General features: G+C 40.0%; 1 protein-coding gene across 5 annotated transcripts in view; it reads left to right on the forward strand.

Annotated features, from left to right (window-relative positions):
• ubr3 (ubiquitin protein ligase E3 component n-recognin 3) overlaps positions 1-19,843 on the forward strand; it is a 418,217-nt gene that overhangs the window by 351,445 nt on the left and 46,929 nt on the right. For all 5 annotated transcript variants that reach the window (XM_035408072.1, XM_035408075.1, XM_035408074.1 and 2 more), the window contains 2 exons: positions 3,907-4,012; positions 8,827-8,927. In XM_035408072.1, the coding sequence (XP_035263963.1) occupies positions 3,907-4,012; positions 8,827-8,927 (207 nt within the window). The remainder of the gene's footprint in view (positions 1-3,906; positions 4,013-8,826; positions 8,928-19,843) is intronic.

Below are 19,843 nucleotides of genomic sequence, written 5' to 3' on the forward strand. Positions count from 1 at the left end.
TTTCAATTCATTTATAATCTCATCAATCTATACACGATACCCCATAATGACAAAGTGAAAACAGGTTTTTAGAAATCTTTGCAAATTTATTAAAAATAAAAAACTGAAATATCACATTTACATAAGTATTCAGACCCTTTGCTATGACACTCAAAATTGAGCTCAGGTGCATCCTGTTTCCATTGATCATATGTTGATCATATGAGATGTTTGTACAACTTGATTGGAGTCCACCTGTGGTAAATTCAATTGATTGGACATGCTTTGGAAAGGCGCACACCTGCCTATATAAGGTCCCACAGTTGACAGTACATGTCTGAGCAAAAACCAAGCCATGAAGTCGAAGGAATTGTCCATAGACCTCCGAGACAGGATTGTGTCGAGGTACCGATCTGGGGAAGGGTATGAAAAATTTCTGCAGCATTGAAGGTCCCAAAAAACACAGTGGCCTCCATCATCCTTAAATGGAAGAAGTTTGGAACCACCAGGACTCTTCCTAGGGATGGCCACCCGGCCAAACTGAGCAATCAGGGGAGAAGGGCCTTAGTCAGGGAGGTGACCAAAAACCCGATAGCCACTCTGACAGAGCTCCAGAGTTCCTCTTTGGAGATGGGAGAACCTTCCAGAAGGACAACCATCTCTGCAGCACTCCACCAATCAGGCCTTTATGGTAGAGTGGCCAGACGGAAGCCACTACTCAGTAAAAGGCACATGACAGCCTGCTTGGAGTTTGCCAAAAAGCACCTAAAGGACTCTCAAACCATGCGAAACATGATTCTCTGGTCTGATGAGAAAGATTGGACTCTTTGGCCACAATGCCAAGCGTCACGTCTGGAGGAAACAGGGCACTGCTCATCACCTGGCCAATACCATCCCTATGGTGAAGCATGATGGTGGCAGCAACCTGCGCCAGATTGCTCAGGACCTCAGACTGGGGTAAAGGTTCATCTTCCAACAGGACAACGACCCTAAACACACAGCCAAGACAACGCAGGAGTGGCCAGAAATCTCTGGAGAGACCTGAAAATATCTGTGCAGCAATGCTCCCCATCCAACCTGACAGAGCTTGAGAGGATCTGCAGAGAAGAATGAGAGAAATACCCCAAATACATATGTGCCAAGTGTAGGGGAAAACACCTCTACGAATTGTAGATCAGTAAGGACAAATAATTAAAACGTATCCGTTTTAATAATCCTCACAAAGTATAATCAGTCTCATAAAATTAATCTAATCACGGTTATGAATTTCAATACTAAATACTAAAATAATAACCAATGATATAACTTGCGTAAGTTCTTTTAGGTGGTAGGCTCAAGGATTTATCCGAATAATTATCAGATCAATGGTCTAATAAAATAGAATTTATTAAACAAACAACAAACAAACTAAAATTATTAAAGGCTAAATAGAAAGTGAAATAAAAGCGGAACTATACTGTTTTGCATGTGTCTAGTCGTGTGTTCTCCAGCACATGTGAGGCAGGGAACAAAAGCTCCTCTGTTGGAGCGAACTTATGAATCAGCTTTTAGCATGTGCTGCTAAAAGCTGGCCTGGAATTCAGGGGAACGGCATGGATAAAGGCTACTGAAGTTAGCTACGTCTAGCTAATTTCAGCATACCTTTTAAATATACAACACCATGTGTTGAATGAGTATGTTAGTGCATGAGATCACATGCACAGATCTTGGTTAAAAAGATGGCGGACTGTAGGCCAATGTTAGTAATAGAGTATATACGCTAGCTATGTGGGCTAGGCAGCTGTAGCTAATTAAAAGACACAATATAAACACAAACATTACATACAATTCATGACAAACAGAACAATTCATGACAAACAGAAGTTTCCTAAGCTAGTTGATGTCTGGATGTTTGTCAGTCTTACTGGGAAGTGCAGATGCAGACCTGCCAACCTTAGGAAAATATTTTGAGTACCACAATAGTCACTGTAACGTTTAGTCACATGCTTTCGCACCACTTCGCTTTGCACGCACACACGCACACACAAGCCTTTCTTCATAATTCTAGATTTGACTGTTGAAGTGGTCAGGCAAAATTGTATAATTTGACCTGATTCTAAAATATCACTTGCACCGCACTGGGCTATATTATGATATACTTGCAAGTCAAAAGTTTGAGTACGCCTGCTTAAAACAATTTTTTTCATGATTAATGAAATGGTCAGTGGTCACTTTGCAATGGTCACTTTGCTCAACAGAGCGTGCGCGATTCAAAGTTTGAACAGGGAGTCTCCGTAGCGTTTGAGTTACTGCAGCTACATTACTCCATCAGTTATTCACACGTCTCGTAATGAGGCTAAATCGTATGCGAGCTACTACTACGGCTAACTATATACATAAATTTATCTCATTAGGATATACCCCTTGAAATGCATCATCTCGTAAAGTTACCGAACACGTTTTAACGTTTTACATGTTAACATTACGGTCACATTTTTGTGCTTGATTATTACTCCCCACTTCCCATTTTACCTCAGCAATGCAGCGTTACGCCTCAGTGGATAATAAAGTACTGCTGCTTATCAGTGGATGTTGAGTGGGTCAGGGAGGGGTTACAGAACCACAAGCACAAGGTCGTAGCATCTGGTTCAATCCGAGGGATGTAGTTTAAATACCGAATAAATGTACGTATTCATTGATTGTTTTTCGTAATTAAATTACAACAATAATTTTTTTTGTTGTTGCGTAGTTTCAGCTGGCATTTCGTACCTGCGTATTTTGACCAAGAATTGCGTAGTTGGTACACAAAAATGCGTGCAGGTCTGCAGATGACTGTGTGGTGCTGGCTTGTCCAGGGGGGTGACCTCAGCACCTGTGGTGAATCTTTTCCACTGTCAGTAGAAAAGCTGGTCCTCGTTCTGGTTCTCTTTCGTCCTGGAGCTGGAAGTTACTTTGCTTGTGGTCGGAGGAAAGCACATGGACTACACGCGTCTAACTTGTTGCTATGTTGCAGAACAATAGCAAGTGTAAAGTTTAGTAAACAAATTGATCCCTTGATGGATCCGTTTCCTTAGCCTACTTGCAGTACAGCTAAAACGTTTACTTTTAGTTATAAATGCCGGTCGTTGGCTATAACTCGAGAGAGATCCAGTGCGTCTCTCCACGTGTTCCTTTACAGGCAGGCCTTAACTCGTGCCTTGCGCACGTCTCTTCAGTCGGGAAGCAAAGAGCAGAAGGGGCAAGGAGAGTCAAAAAGGCACCTTTTACAGGCAGCAACAGGAAGTACCCAGTCCATGTGATCAGTGTCTGTGATCATGACGTGACGTCATTGCACCAAAATGGCGTCCAGTCCTTACACAAGCTTGTAGCGTCTTATCCAAGAAGACTCAAGGCTGTAATTGCTGTCAAAGGTGCCTCAACAAAATACTGAGTAAAGGGTCTGAATACTTATGTGAATGTGATATTTCAGTTTTTTATTTTTGAATAAATTTACAAAAATTTCTAAAAACCGATGTTTGCTTTGTCATTATGGGGTATTGTGTGTAGAGTGATGAGAATAAAAATGAATTTAATCAATTTTAGAATACGGCTGTAACGTAACAAAATGTGGAAAAAGTGAAGGGGTCTGAATACTTTCCGAAGGCACTGTATTACCCACAATTCTGTCTATAGTAGCCTACCTGAAATGTGCCTGTCAATGGACCCCTGGTGAGTTAGTATGATGCTGTACCTAGGACTCAATACCAGCACTGCTTCCATGAGGCTGGGAATGTCAGCAGAACCAGCTGAAAACAAAGCCTGACCCTTCCAGAGAGTGGAGGGCTTTCTTTAATGGCATGTATTGCTCCACTTTCAAGATAGCTGTAGGAGCTGTAGTCCCAATATTGGATATTCTGATAAATGGCTTAATGGGGAACAGTGTCTGAAATTTATGCTACTGTTTTTCAGATCAGCTCTTTCATGTGCTAGCCATGCACATGCGTCTGTACAGCATCGACTCTGCTTACAACCCCTGGACCAGGCTTACGCAGATCGCCCCAAGCAGAGGCTCAGAGTGAGTTACTAATTCTGGACACACAAACCGGCCACCCCCTGCATTGTCGCCTTCACACGCCCCAATCCTATTCCTACTGTCCCCTACACTCCCCCTTTCACATGGCCCTGTCCTAATCCTGCTGTCCTTTACACTGTCCCCTTCACACACTTTTATCCTAATCCTGTTGTCCCCTACCGTGTCCCCTTCATACACCTCTCTCCTAAACTGACTGTCTCCTAAACTCCCCCCTTCACATGCCTCTATCCTGATCCAGCGGTCCCGCAACACTGTTCCTTTCACACTCCTCTATCCTAATCCTGCTGTCCCCTAGACTCCCCTTCACATGCCTCTATCCTGATCCTGTTGTCCCGCACACTGTTCCTTTCACACGCCTCTATCCTATTCCTGCTGTCCCCTAGACTCCCCTTCACATGCCTATATCCTGATCCTGCTGTCCCCCACACTGTTCCTTTCACACGCCTCTATCCTATTCCTGCTGTCCCCTAGACCCCCCTTCACATGCCTCTATCCTGATCCTGCTGTCCCGCACAACGTTCCTTTCACACTCCTCTATCCTAATCCTGCTGTCCCCTAGACTCCCCTTCACATGCCTCTATCCTGATCCTGATCCTCAAAAGCTGAGGTGGTTTTCCTCCTTACATATTCATGTTTACTCCTTGGAAAGACAGTAAGACAATGAATCTTTTGATAATAATATCAGAGGGCTTAGCCCTGCTTCCAATAATACAAGGCAACTTTAATATGCAAATATTTCAGTTTTCAGATAAGAGAGTCCCTGTCTGTAATCACAACCCACACTTCACATCTCACCGAACCAGCGCAGCCAGGTTGATCCCCTCTCTCTCAACCATTCCTCTTCCCTAGTAGAACCACTTAAAAATGCAGATTTTTCTTTAGCTAGTTAGGAGGAAAAAACTAGTTCTTGGGAGGCTTAACATCAGCCATTGAGTGAAATCTTTTCTACCTTAAGTTTTTTAAAACAAGGAGAAGCCTAATAACATTGGCCTGTAGTGTGAGTACAATAAGCTCTAAAGTTGCAAGAAATATAGCAAAGAAGAAGGATTTAGGCTTTGATGTGTGGGGCCAAGTCAACATATTGTGGCTAGAAAGTTATTCCCGGCAAGAAATTGCAAAGAAGCTAAAGATTTCCAGGCGCAGTGTTCAGTACACACTCAGAAGGGTCCACCTCATGGTCAGTAATATTAACAGGAGAAGACCAGGAAGACAAATATCTTGTGTTGTCTAGAAAAATAAAGCATTGTAAACCTGCGCCAAAACTACAGTGCAACTAGAGAGAATCCAGTTCCCCTGACTACAGTGAAACAGCAACTACGATCTGTTGGTCCAAAAGGGTGTACATCAGTGAAAAAGCCCTTGGTATGTACAATTAACAAGAAAAAAAAAAAACTCTAGTGGGCCAAGCACCATCAACATTGGACCAAGAAAGACTGGGAAAAGGCAGATAGTCATCCTGTTATACCAGCATATCGTAGTTGCTGTTTCACTGTATTCAGGGGAACTGGTTTCTTTGTAGTTGCAATGAGTTCTTCCTGTAGTTGTGGTGCAATTTTATGATGGTTTCTTTTGCTAGACACAATATATTTGTCTTCTTCCTCTCAATATTCATAGTATTCACCTGTTAACATTACTTCCCAGAATCCGAAGTCCTGAAGAGGATCCAAGCTGTCTTTGTAATGTAGTTGAAGCTCTCCATTGCGAGTGATGGTTGCTATCACTGCCGCTGTTGTCACTCTCCAACTCTTCAATACTTTCTTCAAAGTTTTCCTTTTTCACTTGCTTACTGTGAATTGGCTTTTGCAAGCATACACCAGTGAACAAAGCCCTTATAAAAAAGTGTGTGGGCAAAGTACCTTGTGCATTCTGCAAAACCGTCCTCCTGCAAGTTGCTGATTACGCAGTAGAATATTTCAGTGATTATTTTAGTTTGATGGAAGCCGTAAAATAATTTTGAAAACTGCAGAAACGTTCCTGAAGAATATGAGACTGTCAGGTGATTGAAAAATATAACAGGGTTTCCAGCAAGGGCTAGAATCAAGATGGGTAAATTATAGAGAGTTGATTTCCTCAGTGCTGGAATGTCTGATTTAGATACTTTTTTCACTGTTTGTAAGGTAAGCAGTTGCTTATTTAGAAAATAACAATTTAGAAAATTTGTGAAATTTTGTTTACTTGTACAGAAATGCTCATTTTCAGGTTCTCCAAAAAATATATTCAGATAAATGGAAAATAACGCATTGACCTTTCCTACCTATGTACAAAGAGTGCATTGATTTGCTTTGGCACAGGGGGTAATTTGTTTTATGTAAATCCTAGTTGAGGAGGATTAGAAGCTGTTTGTCTTGTTGCAGACAAGGATTTTAAAATTTTGTAATTATCAACCTGGGGTGTCAATTTAAGCCCTCCTTTGGGCTGCCTTGTTATTTCTTTTATCCCTGGTGGTTTTACCTCTCGAGACAGGGTTTTTTGCATCAGAGTGTGAAGGTCCTGAGCAGTGGTATAAGGGTTATAACGCTGCACCTTGAATGAATGACCGATAAAAGCAATAATTTAAGACAATGTTATTGTTAGATGCTGTCATCTAATTTCTTGGCCATTGGGATTTAAGGGTTTAATGATGTGTGTTAAATATGTGTTAAAGTTCTTTCATAAATTTTTCATTAAACTTTGGCTTGTTATAATTTGCTTTGTCTTTGAATTCTTATCTACAAAATAGTCAGTTTATCTACAAAATGGCCAGGTGTCCACACTTCCACCTATTGATTCACCTCAGTCCTTATTTTATGTTTGATCAGTGAATTTTTTTTAACCTTTCTCTGTAATTGTTTGCAATATATCACAATGAGCACAATGTGAGTATGGGATGTTTATTCTTTGTGGCTTGCATAGCTACTTCTGACATAATGTAACTTAAGAAAGATTTGCGGTATAAGCATCTAAGAAAAATGAACAGCTTGTTAAAATTCAGGTATTAAAATTGTAATGAAAACAAGCATACACAGGGGACCCCTAGGACCAAGTTTGAGAACCATTGCCCTACATCCCTACATCATGTCCCCTTCATGTGTCTTCTTTCTCAACATCTCTTCTATGCCTGCAGCAAACCTCGCATTCATAATGGAGGTCTAAAAAATTAAGAAGAAGCCAATTGTGGTTGCTATAGATACTGATAATTATGGCATCTGGTAAATTATGGGCCACTTGGCAAAGAGAAACTAACCCCAATGCCACCCACCCCCACCCTCAAAAGAAAAATCTACACAAACACATCTCTTCTCCTTTCTCCATAAAATTAACAGGATGAATTCCATGCTGCAGAAAGAAGTTGTTTAAAATAAATGTGAATTATTTTATCCCCTGACTACTTTATATATGCAGTTTTCTTCTTATTTGCATATGATAGGAGCTAGAACCTTCCTGAAGTTTCTCCCCCTACATGAGCAATGCAGTGCCTTTTTGAGACTCATGGTGGTGCAGCCAGCTAAAACACTCGATGCATTGTTGCACCCCATAGTCCAAGGTAATGTACTTACTCATTCAGTTGATGCTAGCAAGGTATTACCCTGCCTTACTGCAGAAAAGCAACACTTCTGGTCTCCTGGACATCTGTGGTCTGTGCGCACCAGCTGTTCCTGACAGGGGATGTTGTGAAGGGACAGGCTTATACAGAAAATTGGTCCTTTTGAGTTTGTAGAAATGTATAAATGGGGGGCGGGGGGGGGGGGGTGTGAAGTAGTAAAAAAGGAAATGATGACAGTGTGCATTTTCGGAAACCCAGGCCCCTCCTGTGTGAGAAGATAACAATTTTGTCATTCCACTCACATGAAAGCTGAATGTTCTTTTTCAGCAGAAATAAAGTTAATTAAAACTTTGTGTAAGAGGTAATCTTCTAATACCAGGTGAGGTCATGATGGCTTCAGAGTTATTTTTATTGCATAATAATGAACAGCCTGTGAAAATTCAGTGCATTAGCTGATGAGTGACTTATCCTGTTAAGGCGCTGTTTTACTGTTTGGTGGGACGCACAGTCTGATATTGAATGATTGAGCATTTGTGATGATGTAATCGCAGGAAAAAGAAGAAGGAAAAAAATCCAAAATCCCATAAGTTCGGGGCTTTATTGTGTTGACACGTGAAGTTTGTGAAATCTGTCTGTATACATGAGGTCAGAAGGTATAGGTGTTAGTATTTTTAAGGGCGGAGAGTCTGTGGTCATTGTGGATATTTCTATAGGAAGCCCTGAAAAGTGGCAAACTCTTGGTGATGGATATGGGGCATGCTGCCCCACCAAGGCGTAACTTGGCTGGATTTCATACCTGCCATCTTAATAGGAAAATATTAGGAAGGCACTCTCCTTATCAGCCTTTGTACCCACTGCAAAAAGTAAACCATACTTGTACATCATGTTTCCTTTTGCATCTGAGGATTTAGTGCCCAACCTTGTAATGATATAGCATGGCTATATATTATATATATTGATCTATTGTGAACAGCGACATCACCCGGTTGCTTGATTAGTCCTTGAAAAAGGATGTAAGCCACAGTAATTTTGTCTCTCAGCAAAGACATGAAATTGTGGCCATGAGTTTTTGATTCTTTCTTGGATTACAACATTTTCATTAGCAATTAGTCCTGAAGCAGGAACCAAATCTGAGTGCATTTGTAGCATTTCTAAAAATAAAATCCAATTCAGTGTTGTGAGAATTTGTAGTCAGCAGTACACACACACAGTGTGAATATATCCCTGCATCCATGTAAGCCCAGGATTTTTTTTGGTGTTATTCTATTGGTAGGGCCTGCAGTGATGAGAGGCTGGAGGTTCCCATGCTGTTCAGAGACGTCTCCTCTCTGCTGATTATCTTCGTTCTGACCATGCCTCAGCCACTACGCAAAGGTACCCTGCCACACCGACCCACCTTTCTGATGACATAGTATTAACATGAACCCACACACGTTTTGTCTATTCTGCTTCCAAAGGCACATTTCCTGCAATGAGTCTGCAGAGCAGAATTTTGTGAACGCAGTCATGCAGACACTTATAGCGGCACAAATCTGTGCAATACTGGCCATGTGCCACAGCTCTTATCAAAGCCTCTAGGGTTGTTGGTATTCTGATCTCGTACACACTGGCAGGTTTGGTTTGGTCTTAGTTTCAGAAATGTTTTTGCTACCTTGAACTGTTTGTACACTTGAATGCATTCTGTGGTTTTCAAAACATAGAGCACGCTAAATGCGGCATCTTTCCTTGACAACAGATTCGTTTTTTTGCATTCCTTGGTGACCATATAATAAAAGGTTCAACTGCCAAATTAAATGTGAAGATATTAGAAATTCCAAACTCGTAAGTACCAGCAATGGAACTCTACGTCATTTATTTATGACATAAGGTAGGTTTCGGCAACTGATCCTGTACACATTCACGGCTAAAACCAGTCAACCCCTTCACACAATCCCCCTAGTGGTTGGCACGCTGGCGTGCCTAGATTGCTCAACTCAGACATTCATTGTTCCTGCAACCAAACTATGAGTTGAAAACACTGAGTTCTAGTTTCATTAGTAGACAATACACAACAACTATGCCAAATAGTTTTGCAGCGCCACCATTGTTGCGTAGGTCATCCATTTATTTTATCCCTGCAGTCTCATCTGCAACTAAACCCCCGAAGCATGATACACTGAACAATAGCATCCATCTGGGCATTCATAAAAATATTCTTTCACCACTAAAAAAGTGCATAGCAAGATGATAATCCCAACAGTAGCCCTGAGACATGCCAATACAGCAGTGAAAACGCTGCTCACTGAATAACAAAATAAACAAGACAAATTTTTCTAAAATTATACCATGTCATTCTACTGTCGATATCTAGGACTAAATATGGTATAAATATACAATCTTACCATTAGTTTTATACGTAGACACGTCCTTTTTGAGACTGAGTGGTCATATATTGTCTTGGACAATCTGTTTGTGAAATATACGCTCATTTGTGACGCCTGGGTACCCTCCAAAATAGCTGCGTGTAATACCACACATGCTGTTTACGGCGTTGTCACCCTTTGTAGTACAATCTGGCTTGATTGACAATTAATCTGTCCAGTAGGTGACTGTATAAGCTACATAACAATGTATAACATGTCTAATTTTACTTTTGGAATAGCGTTTTATAAACCCGCATAACCAAAAGTTGTGAATCATCATTGCCGCCTTACGCATTCACTCTGTGGTAGCAGTTAAAGCCACTGCAGCGGGCAAAATGACTTTAGTCTTATGTTGTATTATTATTGTTATTGAGGACTTCTGAGCATAGCTAACATATTTGCTGATAGACCTAGCTGACGTAGTTTTCTGGAGTAAGTCACAAGAGGAGAATGGCAGCATTTATTTTCTGTCCCTGTCAGTATCTACTGAACACAGATATCTGCTAAGTATAACTGCTGAAAATATTTCGGTTATATACGTCTTTTTTTTTAATTGAGTGCCTTTAAATAGGTTAGTGGTATTTTATTAGGGTTTAGCCGAATATTCGGATGAAATGAGTATTCGGTACGGATAATGTACTTTGTACAAGCACAAGTACCATCCGAGTGAAATGTGTCAATATCCGTACTCGTGATGAAGGAAAATCCTCATTGGGTAGCTGTGTCCAGTGTCCACATCATTCCGTGATAGGCCAGCCACACACAGAGCTCCTCCTCTACACAGAGCCTATACAATGTTCACTGCTGCTGTGCCACACAACACAATCTTGCCATCGTCACAGCCACTCTGTCCATAGGGATCCATTATCTATTGTCATATATTCTCAATAAAATAAAGTTTGCAATTCTCAGATTCGGCTCAACACATTATTCTCACCATAGCTAAACACACATTTACTGGATATTCACACGTAAGCACATATTACTGATTACAAACGGGCATTTCTAGCTTCTAGCTTGCTACAGTGGGGCTAACTAGCCACTTAACTAGCTGCTACAGTGGGGCTAACTAGCCAGTTAGCTAGCGATTACATGCATGTACTTGTATTTCCTTAACATTTAGCAATCTCATACACACACTTTACTAGCATCATTGACATCCTAGAATTCTTATACATCCACTGTACTAATGCAATATCACTTTAGTGCACATTTAGACATCGTCGCTCACCTGAAATCAAAAGACATACAGTACATCGTGGTTAGCCAACTGTAACCTGGCGCGCTCTGCCTACTACTGTCTTCACACCATCAGTTCATTTAAAAAAATAATAAAACCAGAGTACCGATAACGGCGTCTTTTACTGCTACCACAGAGTGAATGCGATGATAAGAAAATGTTTGGTTATGCTGACCTATAAAACGCTATTACAAAAGCAAAATTAGACATGTTATACATTGTTAGAAAGCTTATACGCTCACCTAAGCCGCGTTTCCACCAAAATTACCCGGAACTTTTAGTCCCAGGAACTACTTTACCAGGAACTAAAAGGTTCCTTCAGCCCATGGTTGTCTGCGTTTCCACCGCGGTCTAAAGTCCCGCGAAGATTAGGCAAATTAGCCCACTGACGTATGAAAAAGCGACGTTGTCGTCGGTCCATCTGTCATATGATTTCTTCTGTAACCCCATACTACCACCGAAGTAGCCTACATTATTTTCTAATAACCGGGACAGCCCGGAGGGGTTTATTCCACTTATATACAACGGGTTACCAACAATGACTATATATGGTTACTTTTGTATATATTGATTTTCATATATCCTCTCAAACACATTCATTATGTTTTTATGCGAACATTCGCTTTCATGTCTTGACATCCGAAGCGACAGAATGCATTCACATTTATATGTATAACTGGCAACAACAGCAGAAAACATGCACACGTTGTAAACAATTTGCTGTTTGATTACTTTCTCGTCGTCAATTCCATATAGGCTAATCGCAAAATGACAAGAATAGAACGAAAACTCGGACTTGCGTGAAAATTTAAATTAGTAGTGGTACAGCCACCGTTTGCTTTCCTTCGAAGTTACTGCTAGCCGAGCAGCGAAGTGTGCCCTCCAGATGTGAACCATGCACCATAAATTAGTCCATAGTCTTCCTGGTCTTTTCGTGGAATTGAAAAATGGCAGTAAAATTGAGTAAAATTACGGCAGTCTGAAAAAGCTAAAGGGACGATTACTAGAATTAACCTGTTATTTTACCCTGACAAAAAGTGCGGAAGGTGATTTACAGTTTGCTTGTACTGTATCACCAATGTTAATTACGCAGAACTACCGCATACCTCACGTAACTGTATCAAACGTTTTGAGTCAATTACAACGGGCTAACAAAGAAAATCCGGAAGAAAATATTCAGCAACCAAATTAATCCGTTTGAATGTTTTGGTAGCCTACGTAATATGCTGTCCCAGCACGAATGCTTAGCATTTTATAAAACGAATACTAAAGCAAGAAAAGAACAGAAGAGCACACGTTATAATTCCAAGACGTTGGCAGACTATAACCAAAACTAGGCTACTGCGCCACATAACATACAAGTTTGATTTGAAGTTATTATGAAAATAAATTGGTTTGCGGCTGCATATTTTCAAACATGGCGGAAAATGAATACAAAAAAAATGCTGCGAGTACTCGACCAATCAGAAATGTTCAGCGCTGCAAGCTCCACCCAAAAGGTTCCTGTACTTTTGGAAAGTACTACCCCCCGAGCAGGAACCTTTTGGGGGGTAAAATAAAGCCCCAGGAACTAAATTTAGACCCTAGTTCCTGCGGTGGAAACGCACTGAGTTCCTCAAAAGGTTCCTAGTTCCGGGGTAAAGTTCCTGCGGTGGAAACGCAGCTCTACTGAATGAATTGTAAATTAAGCCAGTCTGTACTAAAAAGGGCAAAAACGCCGTAAACAACACGTGTGGTATTACGCACAGCTATTTTGGAATGTACCCAAGCATCACAAATGTGCGTATATTTCACAAACGGATTGTCCAAGACAATATATGACCACTCAGTCTAGAAAGGGACATCTCTACGCATAAAACCTATGGTAAGGTTGTGTATTTATTCCCAGATATTGACTGTAGAATGACATTGTATCATTTTTTAAGACTTTGTCTCGTTTATTTCGTTATTCAGTGAGCAGCGTTTTCACTGCTGTATTGGCATATCCTCGGGTTTATCTTGTTGTTATGACGGAATACGATTTTGAGTGGTGAAAGAATATTTTTATGAATGCCCAGATAGACAATATTGTCCATTATGTCATGGGTGGGGGGTGTAGTTGCAGATGAGACTTCAGGGAGGGGGTGCGTGTTAAATGAACGACCAGAGCGACAATGGTGGTGAGGCGAAACTCCGTATTCGGCATAGTTGTCATGTATCGTCTACTAATGAAGCGTTTCTGTTTTTAACTCATAATTTGGTTGCTCTAGCACTGAATGTCTGAGTTCAGTAATCTTGGCACGCCGGCATGCCGACCACAAGGGGTTTTGCGCTAAGAGGTTAAAATATCAACTTCCGGTTTAAGCCCCGCCCATTCTGAGTACGGATACGGATACAGATAATTTTGCTGGTTGAACAGAGACAGATACAGATAATGGTGTCCTCGCCCATCCCTATATTTTATAATGAGGATATTTCACACTGTAACATAAGCATTTGCTGGTTGCACAGTAGTGTTTATGTTTTCATGCACCGGATATGACGTGAAAGCTGGAACATCACCAAAACATGGTGGATGGTTGAATACCATTTTAATGTTGTCCCATCCTCATACAAGAATACATTACATTACATGTAGAGTGCAGAAAAACATACTAGAGCTAATGATTATACATTTAGGAACAGTACCACACTGTGTTTTTGCATTATTAATCAATGTTTCATCTTAAACCTTCATAGGGGGCACATTTATATGCTTTATAATGGACAAAAAGCATTTTATTCATTTTTGGAGAGATTTTGGATATTTTTCAGGACCCCGAGATATTTTAGACCACTGTACTTGTAATTCCCACTTGAAAATGTTGCAACAATGAGTTTCTTGAGTCAAATACATGATATGTTGTGATTTACAGCAATGCATAATTTAGACATTTTGGATATATTTGGAGAGACTGGGTACACTGCTTATTTTGTATATATATATATAAATCAGGTTAAACATGTACAGTTTAACCTGATTTATATATGGCACCTCTCTCATTGCAAACTAAAAAATTCATTTTTGCTTTTTTGCCTAGGCAGTTGCATTTGTGGCACTTTATTTCTTCCTAAATTATGAATATAAACAAATCTAAGTATTGTTAATGGTACAGATGTCTTGTTTCATTTAAGCCATTTTTCAAGTCTCTGTGATGCTCACATCTTGAGTTATAAAGCTTTAAATAGGGTACCCACTAAATTGGCAAGGATTGGCCAGATTTGGCATGTGCACAAAGGGGTTAAGGGTTTTCACTACATTTCCTATCCTTGCTCTAAGGGGTTTTAGTTAAAATATTTTTTCAACCTCTGATAGTGCGGGTTTGGTGGTTTTAAGAAGCCAAAACACTTTTTTGAAATGTGTTTAATGCTAGTGTGTACAAGGCATTAAATAGCCCCAGCCATGTACCCCTATAGTGCCTGTTCACAGGAGGCATTGCATCCTCAAAGCGACTTTCATCTGCTTACGAGGGAAGGGGGGAATGTTAGTGGTGTCTTGATCTTTTCAAGCTCATGTAAGCACTCCAGGGGAAGGCCTAGTTATTTATGTCGACATTCAGGGATTAGAATTGCAGCAATCATGTCAGATGGGGGGCCGCACACAAAGATGGTAATTACAATAATGTCTGTACTCCACACAGGCATTTAGAGGCATGTGATTGGTCAGGAAAGAGGAGGAGAAAGTGGAGGGCATGAACAAAGACTCTGAACATTTTTGGGTTTTAGTCCTTAGAATTCAGCTTTGTTTAATGGAGAAAATGGCATGTGATGTGTTTTAGGACAGGAGGGAGTGGGTGTGGGATGATACATCAGATGAAAGCATGATGGTTTCTTTCTGTACTTTCTGACGGAACGTTACTTTCACATTTCACTTGTTTCGATCACTTTGTGCCATCTCTCTCATCTTCTTGATCTCTCATCAGTACCTCTGCTTTCCTGCACTGTTCTTTAAAGCAAGAGGAACAAAATTGGCATTTATGTTACACATGGAACTTATGCCACTGTAGAGCAGGTCAACAGAGGAAAAACTATTATGCTTTTTGAGTCGTCTGAACAATAATCAGGGATGCGAACTCATCAGGGGTGAAAAAGGTGACAATGATGCGAACCGCCTAGGGGGGTCCGGGGGCATGCCCCCCTGGGAAGAATTTTTTTTAAACATCAGCTTTAAAATGTGGATTTACTGTCGATTTTAGCATGAGGATATAGGGAAAAACTCACCCTAGAATTAATGTAATCTTACTGCTACAAAAGTAATATAAGGGGGACATCAGTTCAGGGCACTAAAAAAAAAAAACAGTCAAGAGAGTGCAGAGCCGGGTCCAAAATTGTATTAAAGTGCATTGCATCCACAATACAATAAAGTTCATCAAACAAAACAAAAACACAATATGCGCAACAACTGACAAATCACATGGAAAACACAGCTTATGTTATATTTTGGTAGAGAGAGAGAGACAGAGAGAGAGAGTGTGTGTTTTTATAGTGGCAATATGGTGTGGCAAGGTGTGTTTTATTACACACATTATTTAACTGACTAGTACTGAATAGTTTCACTTAAGGCACAGTGGTGGCTGCTGAGCTGAAAATCACGGAGGCAGAGAACTTCACCTGATTATTAGTCTTGACTTTCAATCATTTTCCTTGATTAACAAGTCTGCCCACGATCTGAATAATTTAGTTGTAGATAAACACAGTTTCCTTCGTCACGCCATGCTATGAAAATCAAATAAATTCAAAATAAGTTATAAACTCAAAAATGCCTTCTAACATGCGCTAGTTCAAATGACAAAATCTGCGTATTCCAGATCTTTGCCATGAACATATTCGGAATGTGTACGTCTATCCAGTTTTTAATATGCTAATGTTGATTAGGCTAAAATCTGCACAATTTTGTGACACAAATAGAATGTTTTTCTCGTCTAAACTAATTGAGGAGAAAATTCAAATAATTCAAAAGTCACGCCTGCAAATCCATTATTAAAGTACTTTTTGTTAAATTTGTTAATCACCGCTGATGGCGTTAATTCCTACTTGTTTAACGTTACTTGCGAAACGTTAGCTAGGGATTGTGGCGAAAACCTTCGATGAAAACTTGCTAGGTTAACAGCAGTTCTACGGGACATTTATTGCTAATGTGTGAGCTAACCATGGCTAGCCTACCTAGCTCTGGCAAGCTGGTTTGCTAGCTAGCATATTCGTTGATGTTTAGCTGAGAAAGCTTTATTTTTTTTGCCATGATCTGAATGATTAAGCTACAAGCTATTGAAGTAGGTGACAGAATCTCAATGTATCAAACACGGTTTCAGAATAACTGTAGATTTGTGATTCCTGTAAAACAATGGTTACATACCTGCAGTTATAATCGTCAATATAGTAGTAGAATTATACAGTAACCTTTGTATTTCATTACATGAACCATAAAAACACCACATAACCTGTTAAAATACTGTGAATTTGTCAGTTTTAGTTTAACCTTGCCCTCAATTGAACGTCCTGCTTCATGAAAATAAACATCCCCATCCCCAGAAAGTACACTTTCACTTCCACCTCGTGATCCATCATCTTCATCATTAGGAAGTATGGCATGAAGTGGCAGTTAACTACTGATAACGGTTATTTCTGAGACATGTTTCTGAAGTATTGCCACTGCAGTGCAGCGTGCTCTGTGCTCAGTGTGTGGTTTCAGCAGCTTGAGCTGTTGGTGATGAAACAACCAAAATTTAGGTAACTGTAGTGTTGGTTTCCAAACATAAATCTGGTTTTCTTGTCAGCTGATTCAACATTTGATTTGCAACTGAATTTGCTCTTTTTTAGTTTGCAATGAAATACTGAGAGATTGCATACAGCAGGTTAAAGTATACATGTCCTGGATCAAAAACTTCTTGACCACTAGTACATAAAATCTAAGGGTGGATGTGTAGAACTACTAAAGATCTATGAAGCAAAAACCAAGCAGTGTACCCAGCTGTGTCCAAATCTACCCAAAGCTACCGTCCACCACGTTTTGGCAATGTTCAAACACTCTCGTCATCACTGTTGCATGCATCACAAAAACTACTAGACTACCAACGAACGCTTACATTACAGTGTGAAATATCCTCATTATAAAATACCACTAACCTATTTAAAGACACTCAATTTCAAAAATAACGTATTTAACAAAATATTTTCAGCAGTAAGACTTACATAGCAATGATGAAATCTCATCTATGTTCAGTAGATGGAGACAGAGACAGGAAATCGATGATATAGTTCTATCCACTCCTGTCTTACACCAGAAAACGATGTCAGCTAGGTCTATCAGCAAACATGTGGCTTAGCTATGCTCAGAAGTCCTCAATAATAATAGTATTTTCCAAGAAATTACGAAAAAAATAGGGCCTCTAGTGGTGCAGCCCGTAGAGCGCTATCCACATGCTGCTACAGGCTGCCTCGTGCTGGTGTGAAGTATCTTGATGTTATTTGTGAAATGTTGGATAATGCAGCTGATGGGAATATTGAAATCTATTGTCTGGGGGATCTGAATATTGATGTACTTAATGATAATTGTCCCATGAGGAAAAAGGTGATGTCTGCAGCCAAAACATGTAACTTGACTCGAGTAGTAACATTACCAACCAGAATGTTTACAAACAAGTTTGGTATTACTAGATCAACTTGCATTGATCACATTTTTACCGACATGCCTGAGCACTGTTCCAAAGCGGTATCGGTAGCACCAGGTTGTAGTGACATAACTTGGTTGCAATTATAAGAAAAACCAAAATACCTAAGGCTGGCTCTAAGATAAAATATAGAAGGTTTTACAAAGAGTTCAATCAGGAGTTATTTGAAGAAGAGATTAAGAGTTTGCAATGGCTCAATGTATGTAGAGAAGATAATCCGGAGAAAGCACTTAGTGTGTTTATGAAATTATTTATGGGTATTGCAGATAAACATGCCCCATTGAGAAAGTGGTCTGCTAGGTCAAATGGTGTACCATGGATTAACGATGAGCTAAGGAACTTGATGGCCCAGCGTAATGATGCCAAAAAAGTTGCAGATAGAACTGGTACTCTGTCTGACAGACAAAGTTATTGTAAAATAAGAAATGCTGTGACCAAACTTAATAAATGTAAAAAAAAGGGATATTATCAGCTCAAAATTGATGAGGCTAAGAATGATGGAAAAAAACTGTGGAGAACTCTGAATAATATCATGGGGAGGAATTTGAATGTTGAAACAGAAGGTGTATTTATTACTAAACCATGTGACATCGCTAATTATTTTGATATCTACTTTACAAGGAAGGTGGACAAACTGAGAAACGCCATGAGTGTAACAGATGACTGTGTCACAAACCATCATAAATGACTCTATCATGAAAGAGAGGCAGTGCACGTTTGAGATCCACCACGTAGAAAATGAATATGTTGAAAAGATTCTGTTATCTCTCTCTGATGACAGATCTCCAGGAACAGACAATCTAGATAGCAAATTGCTCCGAATTACGGCCAAATATATATCCACTCCAATATGTCATATATTTAATAAGTGTTTAGAATATGGTGTGTGCCCGGATATTTGGAAAGAGGCAAAGGTTATTCCACTGCTTAAAGATAATAGATCTGCCTTCACTGGTCTTAGTCTTAGTATTAGTTAGTCTTCTCCCAGTGCTGAGTAAATTAGTTAGTCTTCTCCCAGTGCTGAGTAAATTATTGGAGAAAATTGTTCAAATCCAAGATTATTTTTGAAGTAATGGTTTGATTACGAGCTACCAGCATGCATATAGAGAAGGGCATTCCACAAGCACAGCATTAGCTCAAATGACTGATGATTAGCTAAAGAGCATGGATGAAAGGAGGCTGCGGTAGATGCGGTGATGTTGGATTTTAGTGCTGCATTTGATCATTGTCTGTTGCTTGGAAAACTCAAATGTTATGGTTTTAAATTCACTGCTTTGTCCTGGATGGGGAGTTACCTGTCCAGGAGAAGGCAGAGAGTGTTCTTCAATGGTAGCTTCTCTGATAGCAAAGAGGTACAATGTGGGGTTCCTTAGGGTAGTTGCTTGGGACCTCTCGTGTATTCTATATTTACAAATGATCTCCCATCAGTATTAGATAAAGCAAGAGTGATTATGTATGCAGATGATTCAACTATGTGCAGCGCAGCATTGACATATCAAGAGCTAACTGATGTACTGAGCATTGAGCTCAGAACAGTGGCTGAGTGGGTAAGTAAGAACAAATTAGTGCTGAATATTTCTAAAACAAAATGTATGGTGTGTGGACCAAGACATATGCTGGTCAGTAATCCTGAACTAAGCTTATCACTTGATGGAAAGCCAGTAGAGCAAGTTAAAAAGATTAAGATAATTGGCATTGTGTTGGATGCTAGACTTACGTGGACTGAACACGTTGATAACATTGTAACTAAAATGGGTAAGAGCATTGCTGTTACCAGGAAATGTTCTGGGTATGTAACATCAAGCACTCTGAACCAAGTGATCCAAGCTTTAGCTTTGTCACACCTTGAGTACTGTCCAGTCATTTGGCCATCCACAGCTAAGAATGATCTAAAAAAAACTCCAACTCACTCAAAACAGAGCCGCCAGATTAGCTCTCCATTGTTCAATGCACACAAATGTT

The sequence above is a fragment of the Anguilla anguilla genome, chromosome 3 (assembly GCF_013347855.1).
Source record: "Anguilla anguilla isolate fAngAng1 chromosome 3, fAngAng1.pri, whole genome shotgun sequence".
NCBI lineage: Eukaryota > Metazoa > Chordata > Actinopteri > Anguilliformes > Anguillidae > Anguilla > Anguilla anguilla.